The following is a 20,365-nucleotide window of genomic DNA, read 5'->3' on the forward strand; positions in this document are numbered from 1 at the left end:
CTATGTGACGGAGAGCTCTTTTTTGTAAAAGAAGGAGTTTGTTGATGTTCGTTAGTGATGTAGTTCCCCATACAAGATTACAATAGTTTAGGGGAGGATTGAAAATAGCATTATAAAGTAGCAGCTTTATTTTGAGTGGAAGAACTTGTCTAAATCGGCAAAGTATCCCGCAAGCCCTGGCCAGACATTTAATCACACAGCCTACATGGATATCCCAGATCAAGTTCTCGTGAAAGGTGACACCGAGCGTTTTCACTTCCTTTGTTATTTCTATCTTCTCAGATCCTAAATAGAGATTAAGATTACGGTCAACAAATTTTTGTGATGGCGAGAAAATGACAGCCTTTGTTTTTTTTATTGTTTATTGCTAAAGAATTAATTTTGCTCCATTCTGACAATTTATTCAGGGTAATATTTCCAAATTTCTGGAGTTCCGTCGTATCGTCACATTAAATGAAAAAGCTCGTGTCATCTGCATAAATTACCAAAGAGGCTTCTGGGGATACCTGGGGAGTGGGCGTGGCCTCGGGCTCTGCCACCTCTGTGCGACCGAGGTTGCCTTTGCCGAGCAACCTCTCGCGTCCAATGACTAACTGAAGTGCCACCTGCCACAGTGGGCAGTTTGCTCCCAATCCGGCGGGCAGGTTGTGAATACGGGATTTTTCGTGAAGTTTTCGCTCATGGTCAATGACGCCGGCGCCGACGGCAGCTTTTCTGCGACACGGGCTCCTTGACGCTATGGCTCTGAGATCGCTTATTAAGGACAGGACAAGGTACAAAGCAGTTAAAGAAAAGGCGGTTCAGTCGAGAAGTCGGTTTAAAAGGAGCCGAGCTAAACCTTCGGTAGCTTGGCGTCGCTTTACTATTTGGGCTCTGGCTCAAAGCCCTCCAGTCAGAGTAAAATGGCAAGGTACACGTGAGTGGGCGCGGCCTCGGGCTCACCAGAGCAAGACCCAGTGGACTCGTACCTCCTGGAACACCGTGGCGATGTGGTGGGCACGGAAAAAGCGCAGTCGTCCGACAACCCTGGGTGACGTCGCGACCAGCAACCCTGGGGAGGAAGACGAAGGAGCAGGCGCAAGATGGACGCTGGACCGTATGCACCCATGTAACCACTTTTAACTTAACCTTGTTAATAAACAGTTGTTCGAAAAAGTAAAAAGGCATCCTGCCGTTAATTCTCGCCCCAACCCGAGATAAAGCCTATAAGCCTAACGCTGCATAAATACCTGAAATCAGATCCAGCATGTAAACGGCGACGCAAACGGACGGAAAAGGAGATCTCGGAGTGTAGTTGTAACTGCAGTCTGAAAGAGACCCTGACATAATTTGAAGGTCGTTCGTATACCAGTGCAACAAATCTGTAGAGGTGGCTTTTGTGAGTATTAGTCAAAATTAAACACTCTGTATGAGCTACATAGTTTCCAGATAATTTTTAAAAATCGCTGCTCGCAGTACTCGCAGTCGATTAGGGCGACACCTCACCGCGCAACCCCTATCTCAGTGACGTCACTGGGCGATCTGAGCAAGCCTCTTTATTGGGCGTGCGCAAGTGGCTTGGGCGGGTTTCGGCGCGGACTGGTGCAGTCCCTACTTGTTTTGTTTATATTTTTTTTTCTGGCACGTCGCCGTGCAGGAGTTGAGGGGGGCGAGGCTGAGCATCATTTTTAGTCGCCGATATATTCGGTGTTAGTGAAGGTAGCTTCATTATTTTTGCGATGCGGTGACGAGTGATAGAATACTGACCACTCGTGCGCTTCTCCTGACCTCAGAATATACCATTTCATGGTCCCTTTAATAGAGTTTGTGCTTCTGAAGTGTCACGATTCTGCAGGACACATATAAGCACAGCGGACACTGAACCAAATTCAGATAGGATATTGGTGGCCGAGGATGCAACACGAATTGAGGAACACGCTTGCAAGAGGGTGAATTGAAGGACCCCAATCGCAGAGGAGTGTCTGCAACCTAGAGATATCCCAACCCGTCCAAACACATTAATATCACTCGAAAGCTTTGGTCCATTGGAAGAAAGAACAGTGACACAAAAACAACATTGGTATACTAGGGATCCATCTACTACATATCTTTCACCGTTCACTGGCAAATGGAATGTGTCCTGAAGAACTGGAGGTTGCAAAGGTTATACCTATTTTTACAGGCGGTGAGCGATCCAATCTGCAAAACTGTGGACCGATATCGGTGTTAAATGTAATTAGTACAGTTTTTGAAAAGTTTCCTTGTAAGCGTGTATAGAATTTTCTAAGCAAATATAACATTATTTGTCATAATCACCATGGTTTCAAGCCCCAAAGGTAAACGTCAAACCGCAGTTCTTGTTCTTTCACAGCTCATAACCACTGCACTGCTAGTAACCCACTGGCAATAGTAGTATACTCAGACACATCAAAAGCTTTCGATACGGTGATCGCACAATACTGCAACAGAAAATGAAAACCTATGGTCTAAGAGGGAATGTTTATGATATAATTAAGAGTAAATTTTCAGGACGGAAACAGCATGTTGTTTTAAACAATGTAACCTCACAACAAAGACGATAGCTTCTTCCTTCACACCTCACTTCCTTCCAGTTTTTCGTTTATTTGGCGTTGGACTCGTAGCGGACAGCCACACGATGGACGGACGATGACAAAACGACGAACAAATGAACTGGTCATCTATAACACTTAAAAACATTACAGAAAGAAATAGACACAGAAAAGACAGAGGGGCGACGCACTCAGCTATCAAAGCTGTCACAAAAGTACACTCGAGGTCCAAGCCCGTTCTGCACGGCTTGCAGAAAGCTGCGGCCTGTCTACATTCCTGCGCGACGCGGGTCCTAGGACTACATAGCTACAAAAGACAAAAGAACATCATATGTGACAAAAGAACATCATATGAAAACTTCCACTACCTGAGCGTTCTGTGCAGTAGCGAGATGGTGAGTTGCAAGTGTGAAATAGGACGAACAGAAAAGGAAGATGTATTGTTCGTTTTAGTTCTGGTTTCAGTTAAGTGGATTGTCTTGTGTCTTGTCTTTGTGTATGTGTATGTGCATTTGCTAATTGGCCATCAAGTGTCAAGTGGGTTGGTGTTATAAAAGATTGGTGTCGTCGTCAAATAAAGGTAGTTCATCGTTCCACTCGACCAGTGAGCTTCGCCTCCGTTTCTCGGGGTCCGGGCCCCAGGCCACCACTCTACAGAAGACGACGATGTCGTACACCTTTTGCGGTCATTCTTTTTCGCGCTTTTTTGCTCGAAATTCAGCATTGTGAAATCGTAAAAGACGCCGAGGAAGAGTGGAAGGACGTGGGGTCGGTTTCTTTAAAGCAGCCATCTTGGATCTAGTTCGCGTGCCTGATCCGTTCAGCTCTTGAAAGCTTACATCTGCGTAGAGTCAAAGCTTGCAAATCTATGATGCAGCCGTCGTCTCGGTATCCAACTTACGGGCACTGCCCGCCAAGTGCCTACCCATCCAGTGACCAGCATTTGTACGCTTATGACACTGCACTGGCTACCCACACATTCAAAGGGTACCCTGGAAACGCGATGCCCTTCTGCTTCGAGGCTCCGCTGGCGACGTTCCGGTCCTTGCCGCTGCCCACTCGGCTGGCCTCACCTTCCGCTCAAGGAATGCGTATGTTCTGTTTTGACAAGCGATTTCTTGTTTTGACTTATCCTTTGATCATGTTAATGTCAGGGCAGTATGGCGGTCTTGCGTTCGAGATAGAGATGTGAAGGCCTGAAAAAAACACTGCAATTTTGGAAAAAAACCGTTTTTTTTCGTTTTTTTCAGACGATGAAAAATGGAAAGAAACATCGAAAATTTCACAATGCGATTTCAAGGTTTTATAATTGCTTGCTTTAAGTTTAGGCTTTTGATTTTGCTTTGAAAACCATTACAGTGTGCATAGTTGAACGATTGGAGAGCAGTCGTCATCGCCGGTGCCAGGTAGGGCTTTTAAGACGTTCGTGCTGCGAGTGCGCGGGTTGAAGGCTAGGTCACATATAAGATTCAGGCTTGACTTAAAAACACACTAATAGTTGAACTCACTTCTGAAATAGAACAAAATGGCTGCAAATTCTACAGCGCGGCACACACGGCATAAATAACATGGGCTGCTGTGCGCGTAAGTGGTTTTAGCCAAATACAAGCCTAGCTTCTTGATTTCCAATGTAGCAGAGTACAACATCCGCAGGGATTCGGTCCAGGACAGGGGTCTTCAGCGAAGCACGTGACCCCCTCTACCTGGTGGCAAGGCCTTTGCACCAACCAGCCGCTAACTCGTCTGGCTTGCCGACTGCTTCACATACCACCATCATCCGCCAGCTGCGAACGAAACTGTTCATGTTTCGGAAACATCCATACAAAGATTCGCAACAGGCTTTCAGGGGAACGCGTTCGAAAGCTTGTATATGTGCAGTCGAACATAGCTGTGGACACAGCTTCAAACTATGCTGCTGCGCAGTGCCGCATCCAGCGACAGTGACTCTGAGTCCGATATGGAGTGACTTATATCAGTTTTCATGTTCCCTTTCTCGGTGCAATAGAACTAGAAGTTGGTTCCACAAATATGATATTTATATGTCCATATTCGCCTGAAGTGCAAATCATTATTTATCTTCTCGGTGCAATAAAACAAGAAGTTCGTTCCACAATATGACATCTATAACTGCATATTCGACTCAACTTCAGAGAATTATTATTGATCGTCGCGCTGTTGCAAATAAATCTGTTTTTGATACGTTTTGCAAAATTTCCAATTTTTCATGAAAAAAACCCGAAAAGAATGGTTTTTTTCACGCCATTCAAAATTTCTTGAAATTTTGCATCTCTAGTCCGAGAACCGGAGATGCATTAGTGGAGTAGGAAGACACCACTCTCACTATCGGACCGCAGCAGTGGTCAAATCCTTCGAGCATCCGGCTGGCATGCGGGAGTGAGGGGTTCGATCCCCAGTGCCGCCGGGTACCCACCGGTGATACCATAGGTACAAGCTTTCCCCTGGCCTGGTGCTCGGCTTATTTTGGTGGAGTGCTCGGGAAAAGTGTCTCTGACCCCACCTTGCGAAGATAAAAATACCTTGTGCCATGGCGCTCTTTGCCACAGATGCCCTTGCGCCATAAAAACCCATCATCATCATCATCATCATCTCACTATCGGGTCTCAATCTAGAATGTTGTGCCCGAGGTCTATGTGCATTCGAAACCGAAACCGCGACCGGCTAATGCCACGTACGGTGCTCTGCCACCTGAGCTACGCCGGCTGCTCTTTAATCTTCCACTATCGCGGCGAATGTTTTTGCCTTCGCCTTTCCTTGAGAGGAATCATCTTAAAGCGTCAAGCGTTGGAGCATCAAGTAGTTACACTTATAGCAAGAAGTTCCAGCGTTCGGTTATGTTAACGCCAAAAAGTAGATGTGGGGCACATGGGTCAGGTTGAGGCTATCCGTGTATACGGATTGACGAGAACAGAAAACGCGTACAGGGTTTTTTTATCTGGAGGCCTCATTCCATTGAATATGAGTGGTGAGTGCCGTAAGCTATCTGTCCAGAAGTGAGATGCACGCAAAAATTTAATGCACTGGTGTACTTGGGAACAATAGCAATTTATTGAGCTTCGGGCACCAGGACTTGGATTGTGCTTTGAGGAAATTAGAAAATTTGTGTTTCTGTTGAGCGGTTCGTGGTCGTCCAGCACTGGAGCTCAATCTCCCGCACCCGTAAATGACAGAATGCTAGTCGATCTAGAACTAATGCAGCCTAAATCTGGCAAAATGGACAACACTCTGAGCGGTATCCTGCCAGGACACCTGTTCCCAATTTGCAGACAGACGCCTTCATGTGCCCGCTTGAGATATCACGGTACCACGCACACAATAAATGTATGAGTCCATCTATTAATAAAATGCATAACTATGGCATAGTGTATGAGGTCTGATAACTTGGTCGAGTTGTGCCTAGCATAAAACCCGTAAGTATTCTGCTGCAGTACTATTGGGAATACCGCGTGCGGAAGGTGCGGCTGGTGTTCGATCTCAAGTGCTGCCGGGTGCCCACGGTTCTTTAATACAAGCTTCCTCCTCGCCGCCTGTTGTTCTCTTTCTGTGAGCTGAAATGCATGAAACAATTATTCTCCCATAACGCTCTTTGGCAAAGCTCAAGTCCAGCTTTCTTAGACATCTCTTTAAGTGTTAGCTGACTGCTAAATAATGTAGGATGCCGTTGTCAACATATTGATGGGAATGATCTAATCTTCCAATACGTTGCAAAATCTTGCTTTCAATGACTCTTCCTGCGCCGTCGGCTAATTAATACTGTTTTTGTCAGAAAAGCAATGCGGTGCGTTTTTGACAAACTGCAGAAAGTGACAAGAGTCCTGAGGGAGGGTTAAGGTGCTATCTTACTATATGCTAAAAGTTGCGTTAATAAAGGACTCCTAGTTGAAACATGCGCTTCTCTAGAATTTCTGGGTATGGTTCCTGCGCCATTAAAATCAAATTATCGCCAGTGTTTCGAACGGGCAACAGTGTTCATTGTCATATTTTCGCCCTGTGCACCGGCCTCGATGGGGTCACCGGGCGGCGGCATCCAAGCAGAGGAGCAGCGGTACGGGCACCTGGACCGGCTCACCTTTCTGCTCACGGCCGTGTCCGTGTGCGCCATCGTGGGCCTTCTGATGGCTGCCGCCCTGGTGGTACGACAGGCACCGCTGTTTGGGGAGTTACCCGAGCCGGCAACTGACGTGCCCATGGGACTGGTCGACCTGCACGTCAGGCACACCGAACGATCCGGAAACGACACGCTGCGACTGACTGATTCGTGAGCAGCCCGGTTTTCCTCCTCGCGTGGTCACTCCTTCTCGCGCCGAGAGAGTCTTTTCTTTGTCGGCTGGGAAAACTGCGGGCAGCACTATGCAAAACATGTTAAGGACAAAAGTTAACCCATTATGTTCAGGGATATCCAACGCATTGTGTGTGGCCGTCACCGCTGTTAAAAATATTCTGGCACACGTAACTTTCAGATAAGACCGCTGTCATGGTATGCTGATTTCTCAAGGAGGAATGATATCAGAACAGCCCTGTTTCAAGAGGTGTCGTCACGTCATGCTGATGCTGCGCATGTTACATTCTGCCTTTGTATGGCTTTTCAGTACACGCGACCAAAGAAGTAAGAGGCCCACTTCCAGCGTCAAGGAAACGAGTGTTCAAGACGACGGCCAAAGCACAAGTACCTTAGCACACATCAAATTTGATATCCGTGAAGACATCGGCGCGATTGTTGCTTCATCGCCAACTAGCTATCGGGAGATGCCCAGCTCGCAGGAGGCATCGACTGATGACGACCATCCGCACTCCGATACTTTTGTAAGTATTTTCACTTAGGTGAAGGGCTGCTTTACTTCAAAACTCCTTTGGTAAAAAAAAAATCGCTGAATCGGGGTTTACAGTCAAAGCGCAAACGGAAGCAACTGATACAAGGTAGTATACCAGACAAAGCTCTAACGCCCCCGAGTTTTGTTTAAAGAGCACTTGCTTCCACATAGCAGCCGCACTTAAGAATAAAAGAAAGGATCTATATTTGTTTATTTCATTACTTATGTTAGAGTCGATAATTCCTTAAGGGTGTTTATACAGCCAAAAAAGTAATAAAAATGGGGACAAATACAAAGGAATCACTCAGAATAGTGGAGAAAACAAGAACAAAACTTTCTGCAGCATAATTCGGCTGTAAGCGCTCACAAAAGGCTTCGTAATCAATAACATGAACGACCGGAGATGCTATACCAATCCTAGCTTGCTTCAGTTTTCCTGGTAATCACTGCGTAATAGGAATTTCCTTACAGCTGTCACCAGGCTCACGCCGCGTGGCAATTTCGAGGCCGCCAATTTATTTTAGAAAAAATGCTGGCACAGCTCAGTTAACCTTTCAGCTATTAGAGGATGCTGTGCGTGGGTATTTAAATTTTATTTTATGTTACCTCCTTGCGCAGCTTCCATCAAGGACTCACCTACGAACCCGCCCAAAGCTTCTGCGCTAACAATAACCAAAATATTTAAACGGAAGCCGATGACAGCTCCATCCAACTTTTTATCAAAAATTGGTCCTACAGCTCCTAGCATCCTGATGTTTCTCCGGCAACGAAAAACGGGCCTATCGAAATGCATGTAAAATTATCCCGCAACTAAATTCAAATTTGTGACGTTCACAACTTAAAGGACTCCGTGTTCACCGTTTTAAGGTATAGGGTGGTGTAGCCTGTCCTCCAGTATCTGCGCGAAAAATACTTTCTCGACGAAATAAGATTGCTCACGACACCTGTACTTTATTCTTAGACTTTTTCTAGCCCATAATAGCTGCGTTTCCGGGGAAAGTAGCCTGCTTGTCGCTAGAGATGCGCTATCGGTACAGGGCAAACAGCTTATCCTCAGTGTCTCGTTTAGGCTCGCAGCAAAACCAGAACGACGTGCGCTCTCACTGGACTTTTTTCATACAACGAAGAAACATAGAAGCACTCACCCTGAAACCGGCGGCAGCACTGAATAATAGGAGTTTCCCCTGTACTTCCATACGTTCTTTGTTTTTTCCGAAATCGAATTCGCACATACCACCGGCCAGAGGACTAAGAGCTGTTAAAGATGATTTAGACGGTGGGCCGGACTAACCTTTTTTTAGTGGCGGTGAGTGAATTAACCTTCACTCTTAATCTAAGCGGTCAGTAACGGCAATGCTGCCCAACTAATTCTGTTGCACGTTCACTTTTAAGCCAGAAAGGTTGCAAATCACCACCGAATACAACTCGAACGAAGCAGCAGATAAACGAGGCCCTTCAGCCAATGGCTTCGATCGATTTTCATGACGCCGCGGTTAATCTGATTAAGCCGTTATTATTACCCATTCATCTAGCCCCCAATGGGATCGGTCAATGGGGAGCATAGGTCGACTCCATTGGCTTGGGGTACTCATCCGAGGGGCATTTGCCGCTTTATTCTTGAGTTGTATTCGACTATAGCTTAGTTACGGTCTAAATTGAAAATAATGGAGTGATTCGCGGATAGTGGGTCCGAAACGAATCGCTTTCCATGCGCAAAGAGGGTAGAGGGTACTTATGGTAAGCACACCAGGGTTGTGGATTTCGGGCACATTTCACAGGTTCCTTTGCGTCAGAGTTCTATGACATAAGCAAAGTTTTCTACAAAAAATTGCAGAGGGCATTTACGATCCGCCCGAAGGGTATGACTGGATGACTAATGGGTTAAGGCCCATATATGCTGAATTGTACTTCATCTAATTAATATTCTTAGATCACTGGGAGTGCCCATACCTCTCCTGGCGCAGTGACATCGCCACCACCCTGGGATGGGAGGCGTTGCCACCGATAGGACTTGCGCGATCCAGGTTGTTCTCCCCGAGGAACCTCGCGCGGCCAATCACTGAATTAACCGCCGTCTGCCCCGGTCCGAGTTTCCTCACACTCTGGTAGCAGGTTGTGATGACACAACAAGGTTGCGACTTAGGTGGCCCAACTGCCTCCTAGGTGGCTTCTCTGGGGATTTTTCGCGGATTTTTCCCTGAGGGTCTACGACGCTGGCGATGCCCGATTTCCTGCGACATGCGCTCCCTAAAGCTGTTGCGTTAATAATACGAAAGAGGGCCAGCTCCTCTGAGGTGTTGCTGGCCTCTACGAGCACACTTGGCGCTCTGTATGGCAAACAATCTTCTTACACCCCTTTCACACGGGCAGTTTCAATGCACATTTAGTCGATGAACATTGAACTCAATGGGAATCGGACAGTGCCACACAGCGGTTTTCAATGACCACTGAATTGCATGGACATCGTCTCCATGGTGGTTTGCGAATGACTATTGGAATCTCAAGGGCCATTGAGAACAAGCTCGCGTTCCCCACACGTTGTAAAAACAACATATATAATCTCGAAATAAACGACAATATCTCTGTGATTTAATGGCAAAATTTTAGACTAAATTAGCCAGCCCATGAACCAGTCTTTATTTGCTAGTCAAAACGATAGCTTCGCAGAACGTCCGGCAGTCAGATGTAAAACGAACCGACTCTATTGTTATCGTGCAGCGTCGCGGCGTTCCGTTTCGTTTCTTTTTTCCCGCCTCTGAGGGCATTTTGGGAGCCCAAGAAGTGCCCCAAAAATGTTGCAACGATAGTAGCTATGTCACGACAAAGACGGTCACTGATCTATGGCAGCTTCGGCGGCGAAAAGTGAATGCTTCTGAAACCAAGTTGCCATCGCTGCACCTCGTCGCCCTGCCATTTCTGTCTCTAGGTTGTGCCTACCTGTGAAGTATTTTAGTACCTTTTTCTGAAAAAAAAGCTATAACTTAAATTAGCATTTACTTCAACATTCGACTCATTTTACTCAGCTTCACTATGTAATTTTTTTTTTCAATGTTGCTACCCCTAGCGCCACCTGTCGGATCGCATGCTGACTACTTACTCAATGATCATTGAAATTAGCCGTGTGGCAACGGTGCGTCTGATGGCCCTCGAAAGTTTCGATGGCCATTGACCCAATGGGCATTGAGAGTGCCCGTGTGACAGGGGTATTACTCCCGTAAACACTTTTGAATTATTTGCTGTCTTTGTCTAACACGAAACAAATCCGGTCGAATCTAAAGATTTCGAACCCCAAAGAGGTAGCGATGTGATTCCAATTACCCGGCGTTCGGATTATTGGGTGCCTCTTTAATAGACCTAATGTTGACATGAGGAAAGCATTAGTTAGAATTTACCATCTGTTCGTATTACGCAAGTTAGAAGCAACTAAAGTCCATTGTACAGGGTCAATCACACTTAGAGGGAACACGGCTCCGCGTGGCCACGTGCCTGCGGAGTACCACTGCACCTAACCCGTTCATGAATCAATGCAGAGTGGCTCACGAGAACAGGTACCTCGACGTGGTGCTTCGTGTCACCTGCCCCTTTGCACGTGTTTCCTACCGGCCTGGTCGCAATGGTGCAGGGCATGTGCGCAGCCACAGGAAGCCGTGTTCCCTCTAAGTGTGATTGACCCTGTACAACACAAGATTGTCTTTCGGAAATATCAGGCATGAAGCAATGTCCCTTTTATTGTTGGGACACCTACGAGTGGGGTGTCGTTGACATGCAGGCTCAAGGGCTTTGGTATTTTCATAGTGACGGCTGCATAAGGTGTTTCCCTTGAAATAAACGGGCTGGGCGCCGAAGCAAGTCGTAGCATAAAATATGGGCATTTGCTATAGGGACATGTTATGAATGTTCGTAGGGCGTCGGGATGTGGTTGATCCCGGCCGTGTATTGCAAGTGCCTGAGATATCCCGGTTGTGAATGGTCCCGACTGTTTACTAGCTAGACTCGTGAAATAGGCGGAATGTGGATGATTCTCACGATGCACCCGCTGGCCCCGGTAGTGGCCACGTGCACTTATGGAGTCTGTGGGCGGGTGCGATAAATCTGTTACTGTTACTTCTTAGCGCCGGACAAAGGCGATACTTTTTCTCAACCCAAATCAACTGTGTTCATCCAGGAGGGAATTTCGAGGTGTGGCCGTGCCCAGTTCACCTTTTGCGAGAACCAGACCACGGGCTTCTACCACGTCGCTGGTGCAACAGGGGGTGCGTGCCTGTCCAGCGAACGCGGTCACCTGAACATCTGCAACCGCAGTCCCAACAAGTTCGGCTCGCTCGCCGACTGCCACACATTCTGTGAAGACCCAGAGCAGCCGCAGAAACGATGCGGCCAACCACCGTCCTTTTTCACTTGTGCCAGGTACAGCGATAAAGAAACTGTACGTGGAGACTTTTGAATGCAGCGTTACGTGAGTGACATGTGTAGTCGCTGACAGCGGCTGAGGTTTTGTTCTGCGACTGCATGTACTTCTCCTGTAAGAAAGAGCACTCACCCGTACCCCTTGTGGGGTATGCAGTTCGGTTTGAGACAGGACCGCTCCGCTAGCTCGGACCACAGCTGCGGCCACGATGACTAACACACCGAAGAACAGACAGCAGGCAAAGGTTTCGAATTTTAGTGGTCCCAGGGAATTTGTGGCCAGAGAGAGCCATGGCATAAGGTATTCTGCGTGTACACATGGTGGGGTCAAAGACCCGTTTCGAAGCAATTAACCGCAAAGAAGCCGAGCACCAGGACAGGGGAACGCTTGTACTCATTGCAAACCGGTGGGTGCTGGGGATCGAACCCCGTACCTCCAGAATACGAGGTGGATGCTCTAACCACTAAGCCACAGCTGCGGTCCTTACGTTTTCACTACAGGTCGTGGTCCACTACTACAGCATGATCCATAGTTTAGATACTGAGTGGGTGGAGGCAGGTTTGGGATCAAATCATAACAGAAGTTAGACGATCTTGCCAAGCAGCGACTGGTCGACGTTGTGCTTGAGTCTAATACTATGCTGTGTTGGCAAATTCTCGCATGCTTCAAGAAATCTCTTTTAGGAGCATGTTTTGTTTAAACCCTGCTCTGCACTTGTGTCAATCAAAAGCCTACTTTCTGCACTGTTTGACCATCGTGGTAAGCATTCATATATGGCACAGCCGGTTTTCTCGCGCGAATGTTATGCTAGTCGCTTCACCTCCGAGGTTTTCTCTGCTGTTGGAGATAAAGTTGCATGTAAAATTCAGCTGCATGCGCCTCGGGTCACGGCTCCTAAAAACTCTCTTATTCACTTCCAGGCCGCAATTTTTCCAGGGCAGCTAGTTCAGAGCAATGACTCTCAGGTATCTGGCCCTCTTGCGGCGCAAAGTGAGTGCGGTAGTTTAGCATGAATGAAGAAACAAGCGTTGACTGATATAGCTGACATCGAGAAGCGCAGTCGGCGATGGCAAGGCATCAGGTAGGATAGCTATAACTGAGCAAATCCGCACAAATACGATACCATGTCCGGCGGCAACCTTGGAGGACACGGCTGACGCAGGATATACAGTAGACATCGAAGGTAAGGGACTTTGTTCTGCTGTGTTCTCCACTGCTGACGTGGACAGTAGCCGCATCCTGCGCGATAACCGGCCTGCAGAAGCCACGATGGCTCAAAGCGCCGCATATTGTTCGAGTGCTTCAGTCTGTCGTTTGTACAGATTATCGACGTAAAAAAAAAAACAACTTTTAGTGTCTGCTGCTTTTTACTTTCACGCTGCAGGGCCGACTTGAAGCGGGACTGGTGGTTCCACGACGGGGTCTCGTGTCGGCAGTGGGAGTTCCCCTCGGGAACATGCCCGACGGCTAACAGTGACGCGTACGCGTCCTTCCAGGAGTGCTTCAACAGGTGCTCCCATCCGACGGACCACCGCTGGCAGTGCCGCGAGCCTCACCCGACGGCCTGCGACGCGGACGAGCTGAGGCACCCGTACTTCGCCACATCGGCCGGAGGCGGCAAGTTCACGTGAGGAACTTGTCAAGCATGCATCGAGTGAAAAGAGGAGTCTGACGGTGACAACGAGGTTTGCTTGATGCGTCATTCTGCCAAGCGCAAAAAGCACACCTCCGCCTCAGCTATAAAAAAAAATACAGATTATTGGCTGCGTACAACTTACACGTAGTCTTGGTGAATGCAACGGAAATATCAGGACGCAAGACGAACAGGCAACAAGCTAAAGTGTTTTCAGCGCTTGTTCTTGTGTGTACAGTCTGTCTCCTCCGTCCCGCTATTTGCCCTACCAAATTCTCCACGTTAGTCAAAGTAGTCACGCCCAGGACCTTTAGGCAGTTGACACACCTGGCAGTTTTTGCGAGCGGTCCGGCCCCGCGTGTGCTTGGAGAGTACCCCGCAGAGTCAGAGATTGTACGAAAGGACCGTTGGCTGGATGCGCTAAAGAAATGACTCCTAGAGACCATCATCCAGCAGCCATAATTGGAAGCATGCGATAAATTTTGCCGCGAATTAATTGTTGGCACCAAAAAAGATAGCTTGAGACTACAAAGATAAGTCATCCTAGGAAGCAAAGAAAAACCAAGAAACCTGAGGTACCGCTAAAAACCCAGGGTCATAGGACGAGAGGAGTGCCGTGTTTTCCCTCGGTTATCGTTCATGATTTTAAGCGTTTCAGCATATGCTTTTGTTACGTAGTACGGTTATGGCTGTGAATTAGCTGCCTCGTGCGATAAAGCAGCTCAAGCTGGGTATTTTGTGTTTTGATTATCAACTAAAAACTCACCGGCTTGTTGGACACCACAGCGTAGAAGCCCTCGTTAACACCTCAAGGCAATTTTACTGCGAACTTAAGCCATTTTAAGACGGAAGCCTTTAATGCCTCATCGTTGTAAGCAGGAGTCGTCGACAGAAATATCACGCTTTTCAATTCTGTCGAAATGGTCGTGAGGTCACAGTGCGCGAATTTCAAATGGGGCCAATTGTACTTTGGCTAGTAACCATGCAACAATTAAAGGGATGGTATAGTGATGCTTCAAGTAAAATAAATAAATAAAACAGAGTAGAAAATTGGTCGAGCGGGGGAATTGAATGAGGGTCTCTGGACAGGGAGACAAGCACGCTAAGCACTCCGCCATGCATGCCAGCTCGATGGTTTGGAATGAACAAAGGCGCGTCTAGTGAAAACGGTGTCTTCGTTCACTCCCATCTCCCCCCTTCTCTTACCGCGAGGTTCAGGTGTCCACCATGATATGCGAGACAGATACATTTCCTTTCCTTAAAAGCAATTTACTGACGCGCCAGGCATAGAGCCGAACGGGCGATGGCGTTCTGTGGACTCCCTGGCAGCGTTGCAAGACGCTGTCGCGTTCCACTCTTAGAGGCGAAGCTTAACATATTAACCACACATCAGTGACACAAGCAGCAACACTGCGCTTCCACCTCAACGCACTTTAGGTCAACAAAGCGCCCCCTGAATTTTTTTTTCCATGTCTGCTTCAGACGACAACTTCGGACAATAACAATCACTTCGGACAATAACAAACAGTTTATTTTCAAACTTGTCTAAATGACGCACTTTTCTGAACAATGATTTCAAAGTCATCTTGCTTCGGATATGCTTGGGAATTGTCTTGTGCTCCTAACACGGTGGGTGTGGGTTGCTTTTGGGCACATTTTAAAAGGAGCCAGAACTTCACCTAAAAGTAGCCAAATTAGTAATACAATTTAATTTTAGCCCGATTTTGTACCCACATAAAGCAGAAGAGATATTAGAAATACATTCATCATCACCATCTTGACTACGCCCCCTCCAGGACAAACCCCTCTCATATATCTCTCCGATCAACACTGCCTTCTGCAGCTGCGGTTTGCTTACTCCAACACAATCTCATCCACTCAGCTAAGTTTGTGCCGCCCTCTGCTACGCTGCCCTTCCCTTGGAATCCAGCCTATTACCCTTAAGGACCGTCGGTTATCTTGCCTTCGCATTACATACCCTGCCCAAGCCGATTTTTCCCTTGACTAGGATGTCGTCAAACCGTTTTCGATCCCTGACCCCCTCAGCCCTGTTCCTGTCTCAACGTTACAGCAATCATTTTTATTGCGAAAGCAATACTACGGTCATGAATGGCCTTTCGCGCAGCGGCGGCCCACCCCATGCAAAGGGCTGGGGAAAGTCAACGAGCGGGTACTCCTGCGCCTGCTCACCAACACGATGTTGTGCCCGGCAATTCTACAGCATTTCGATTCTAAATTCGACGGGCGGTGCTCACACTGTGGGGAGGTGCCTGACACCTACCACATGGTGTGGGCCTGCCAGCAGAACCCATCCCTACCCCCTATCCCGAACCCTACCCGAGAGGACTGGTAGGCGACCCTGTCCGGTTGCTGCACCCTCGAGGCCCAAAGGGCCTTAACGCAGCGCGCCCGGGCTGAGGCAAACGCCAATGGTGTGCCTGACTAGGCATCCCACCTAGTGGTTGTAAGGGCGTGACCCTTCAGGTCACGACCCCCAACACCTCTCCCTATGATTAAATAAATGTTTTCACCACCACCACCGGTAGCCACGGCGCTCCGCGCTCCTCCCGCTAGAGGAGCTAGTGACGTTATAGCGCGACGTCATACCAAGAGCGAGAGACGGGCTACCAACTCGGCTCGTCGGGTAACGGCGGCCGCTTGCCACGGCGCGCCGCGTTCTTCCCACTAGAGGCGCTGCATATGCAGTATGAAACACCTGCTATCGCAACCTACCAGGCTTAACCAGAGCTAAGCCCCCGCCATTTTTTTCCTTTCATAGTTCGCTGCGCTGTTCATAACTTAAGTTAAGCCCTTTTCGTTAGCCGTCCCGTTTCTGCTCCATAGATGAGTGCAGGTAAGATACAGCTGTTTTATACTGTTCTCTTGTGGGACCAGAGTGGAAATTTGGGCTAGTCGGTAATGATCCATAACATAAGAGTAGCTCAAAACCAGGGCGACGGACAAAAGGGGAGAGAACACAAACCCACAACACAGGTGCTCCCCCCTTTGGTCCGTCGTCCTGGTTTTGCGCTACTCTTATGTTATGGTTCTCTTGAGGGTTATTGGTAAACTGCCATTGATGACCTGTGAGGTAAATTGGTTTTTGAGGAAAGGAAATTGCACAGTGTCTGTCACATATATCGGCGGACACCTGAGCCGCGCCGTAAGGGAAGGGAGGAAGGTAGGAGTGAAAATGATCTGGGAGAAACTGCCAAATGCGCTCCACCCCATTCTTATTCTTCTAGTTATTTCACTCTCGTCATCCGGATCTGCGCTCTCAACCTGCCCTAAGTACACGTATTCTCTTACTACTTCCAGCACCTCGCTACCAATTGTAAACTGCGGTTCCCATCCCTGACTATTGAAGATTACTTTGCTTTCCTGCATACTAATTTTTAGCCCCACAGTACCGCTCTGCCTGTCGAAATCGTTTATAATGGTTTGTAGTTCATCTTCTGAGTGACATAGCAAGGCAATGTCCTCAGCGAGTCACAGGTTACTAGTTATTCTCTATTAACTCTTATTCCCAACTGTTCCCAAGCTGGGCCTCTGAATACCTGTTGCAAACACGCGGTGAATGGCATTGGCCCGAACGTGTCGCCCTACCTGCCACCCTTTCTTATTGGAATTCTTTTGCCTACTTTCTGAATGCCTATGGTAGCTGTGCACCCGCTACAAATATCGCCCAGTATTTTACGTAAGGCTCTTCTGCGCCCTAATTACGCGATGCCTGCCTGACTGCTTAAGCTTCGAGGGAATCACACGCTTTCTAGTAATCTATGAAGGCTATATATAGAGGTTGGTTATACTGTGCGAATTTCTCTATACCCTAATTGATAGTGTGGATATGGTTTATTGGCCAGTGCGCTTTACGAAAGGCTGCCTGATCATTTTCTTGATTGAAGTCCAAGGTTGTCTCGACTCTATTAGCAATTACCTCAGTAATTGCCTTATAGGCAGCGGACAGCGAGCTGATCGGCCCGTAATTTTTTAAAGCCCTTGGCGTCTGCTTTCTAATGCATTAAGGTGATAGTAGCATTCTTCCAAGTTCTTGGTACGCTCTAGGCCACAAGGCATTGCGTATGCAGGGTGGCTACTTTTTCTAGCGCTATCTCCCATCCGTTGTTTAAGAGATGTGCTGTTACCTAATCGCTCCCAGTTGTTTTCCCCGTTATCATTGATTCTGAAGACTTCTTTAGTTCCTCTTTCGTTACTGGCGGATGTTCCGGTAGACTGCTCTATTATCTCGCTCATTATCGTCCAAATTACGTCGGCTGCTGTATACATTTGTGTAGAACCCCATATTAGTAGGCAGTTTTAGCTGAGCGTTTTTACGGCCAGCGGGGCGGTGCGGGCGAGCGGATACACCAGCGGAGACGCACGCGAGAAAAGAGTTTTAGCCGGGCGGATCGCCCGTCTTCTCGAGGGGACTAGAGTCGAATTGCTCCGCTGCTCCACCTATAGGTCACAATTCAAGTTAGAGTGAAAAGAATATCAATTAAGCCTGCTAATAATGCTCTGAAACTGTTTAGTGAAAGTAGATTCCGTGTTTTTAGTTAATTATTTGGTAAGTGTTGCGTTTTATATGCACAAAAGAGGTTGCCGTCTTGAATACCCATATACGCCCGCGCGCTCTTACGCACGCTCGCGCTCTGCCTATCGCTCCGCTGGAGAGGGCTTCCCGGCGGGCGTAAGCTTCGCTCCGTAAAAACGCTGGCCGGCCCACTGACGTGCGCATGCGCAGTGACGTCTGCGCTCGTCCGCTCCTCTCCGCTGGCCGTGAAAACAGCTAAAACTGTCTAATAATGTCATTGCCGTCTTTGCTCTTAATAGTTCTGGTTTTTCCCTATGCCTAGTTTCCTCTTCACCGCTTTTCGGCTACTTTCGTTCTTTAGAGCAGGCTCGATTCTCTCCATATTAAACTTCCTTACGTCCGCTATCCTGCGTTTTTTGGTTAACTTTATTTAAATTTGACGAATACCATATGCAACGTTCTTGAACAGAATTTTTTAAAGTTATGAAATTGTAAGGTAGGGTTATCACAATATTGAAGGTAATGGTCCATTCTTCTGATACGTAGCAGAAACTTCCTTTTAAAGTTTTTTCATAAATCGTAACGAACAGATAAGATTGACATAGAAAGCCAATGGGGCATGCTCTTGAGGATAGCAAAAACATTGATACAAAAAAAATGCAGGACTGCCGTCTGCTGATCGGCAGTTATATTGATTGTTATAGTGAAATCTTACATTGCTTGAAAAAAATTGAATTATTAAAAGGTTTCCCACTGAAAAATGCTTTTGTTCAGAATTGCTGGGTATGTTTCTATTAAAGAACGATAAATACTTAATAGCATTTTGAGTCAATGCAAGAAACAGAATAAGGCACAATTTATTGTCCCTTTTACTTGGCCTTCAAGCCATATCTACCGTGCAAATAAATAAATGGATTATTATGGGTTCAGTATGCGTAGATAGTGACCCTGCGAGAGTAACTTTGTGATATTCTAGCCGGCAACTCAGTTGGACGTTGATGCTGTTTTGCCTTGAAGCCGTACGCCTAACTCAATTCGTGCAATCGCTATTAGGCTGTCCAACTTCATTTTGTTGATCATCAGTTTTTTGTCAAGTTCACATAGGAGAACAAGGGGTCAGAATTAGTGCTAGAAAATGGAACATTTGCAAAATGAAAAATTGAATAGAACATTTCAATGTGACCTGCACTGTGTGTGAAAAAATGGCATTCGCTTCAAGTGTCAGGGTGCGATCCCGCTGGGTGCCATAAAATCAAGCATGACGCGTTATCAGGTTCATGCTAATTGTTTGTAGTTGCCGAATTTCTGACCCCAGCTTGATGGAGCAAGGTCCAGAAAAATGCAGTGGCAGCTTCAGTGCGCCATCAAGGCTATTCGCGCTTTTTATGTCAGCAGGGTTGAAGGCATGCAGCAGCCAAAGTTTAGGCGAGACATTTGGCAGCCTTTGCTGTATCGCCCTGTTGTATGGTCCCTGTTGTATCAAGAACAGGAAGCAGCGCTCTCTCACGGCCCCTAAGTCCAGTGAAGTCTTCTCTCTGAAAATTTCACCTTCCTTATTACAGTCGCGCCGCGCATGCATGTATACTCCCCAGCTACGATTCGCCGCGCGTAGGTGTTCCTTGATCCGCACCATTCCTGCCGGTGGGGATGGCGCGATTAAAACGTATGGCTTGTGAATGCGCCAGAATAGAATTTCAGAATAGCCAGAAAGCAGCCAGACGGGGTCATAAATTAGCCAAGTTGCTGCAAGTAGCTTCCAACGGCAACCTATACTGTGGGCCTATGTAGTGATGGTTCTGCAAGTCAACCAGAATAGTGGTAATTATTCCTCTAAAATTCACAATTGCTAGTGGTTAGATAAAAAAAAAACGCAATCGATTTGCATTGTTTTACGTCAGTCCACCTCAACGGCCTAATAGAGTGCCTTAAACGCAGTGCTATGCTCTAACATCCGCTTTCTTTGCCTCATAGGTGCCTGGAAGCAAGCCCGGATAACCTTCGCGGTCACATTTGCTTAACTGGCGAGAATAACTTCAACAGCCCTGAAGCCTGTGAAACCGCCTGCCTGCGCGTGCCGTCTACATAGTATTTTACTTGCGCTCTATTGCCTCTTAAATTTACGACCAAAAAATATATTGTAGTTGAATTGCAGGCTTTTTTCTCGCATATCATGTGGCTTGAACAGCACAACGTTTGACATGTGTGAAATTCGATTCATGAATCTATTATTTGTGGGGGCATTAGCAATGAAATTATGTAGTTATGGATGAACTACGGGTTAGGCGTTCGTGAATTACCAGTTCAGGTATAATAGAGAAACGCGACAAGCCCATCCCGCAACTGTCGCAAATGTTATGTGGTGCTTTGTTATAAAACCTGCTGATAAAGAACGGTAGGGCAAGTGAATATTTG

At 47.2% G+C, this 20,365-nt stretch overlaps 1 protein-coding gene across 1 annotated transcript; it reads left to right on the forward strand.

Moving 5' to 3' along the window:
• The first annotated feature begins 7,298 nt into the window (after nt 1-7,298).
• LOC149341927 (uncharacterized) lies at nt 7,299-20,039 on the forward strand. Its single transcript, XM_089546715.1, has 4 exons — nt 7,299-7,370; nt 11,544-11,785; nt 13,171-13,413; nt 19,925-20,039. The coding sequence occupies exons 1-4, from the start codon at nt 7,314-7,316 to the stop codon at nt 20,037-20,039; spliced, it is 657 nt and encodes a 218-aa protein (XP_089402841.1). The 5' UTR covers nt 7,299-7,313.
• The last annotated feature ends 326 nt before the right edge of the window (nt 20,040-20,365 follow it).

The sequence above is a fragment of the Amblyomma mixtum genome, chromosome 5 (genome assembly GCF_055824585.1).
Source record: "Amblyomma mixtum isolate Tamu chromosome 5, ASM5582458v1, whole genome shotgun sequence".
In the NCBI taxonomy this organism is placed as follows: Eukaryota; Metazoa; Arthropoda; class Arachnida; order Ixodida; family Ixodidae; genus Amblyomma; species Amblyomma mixtum.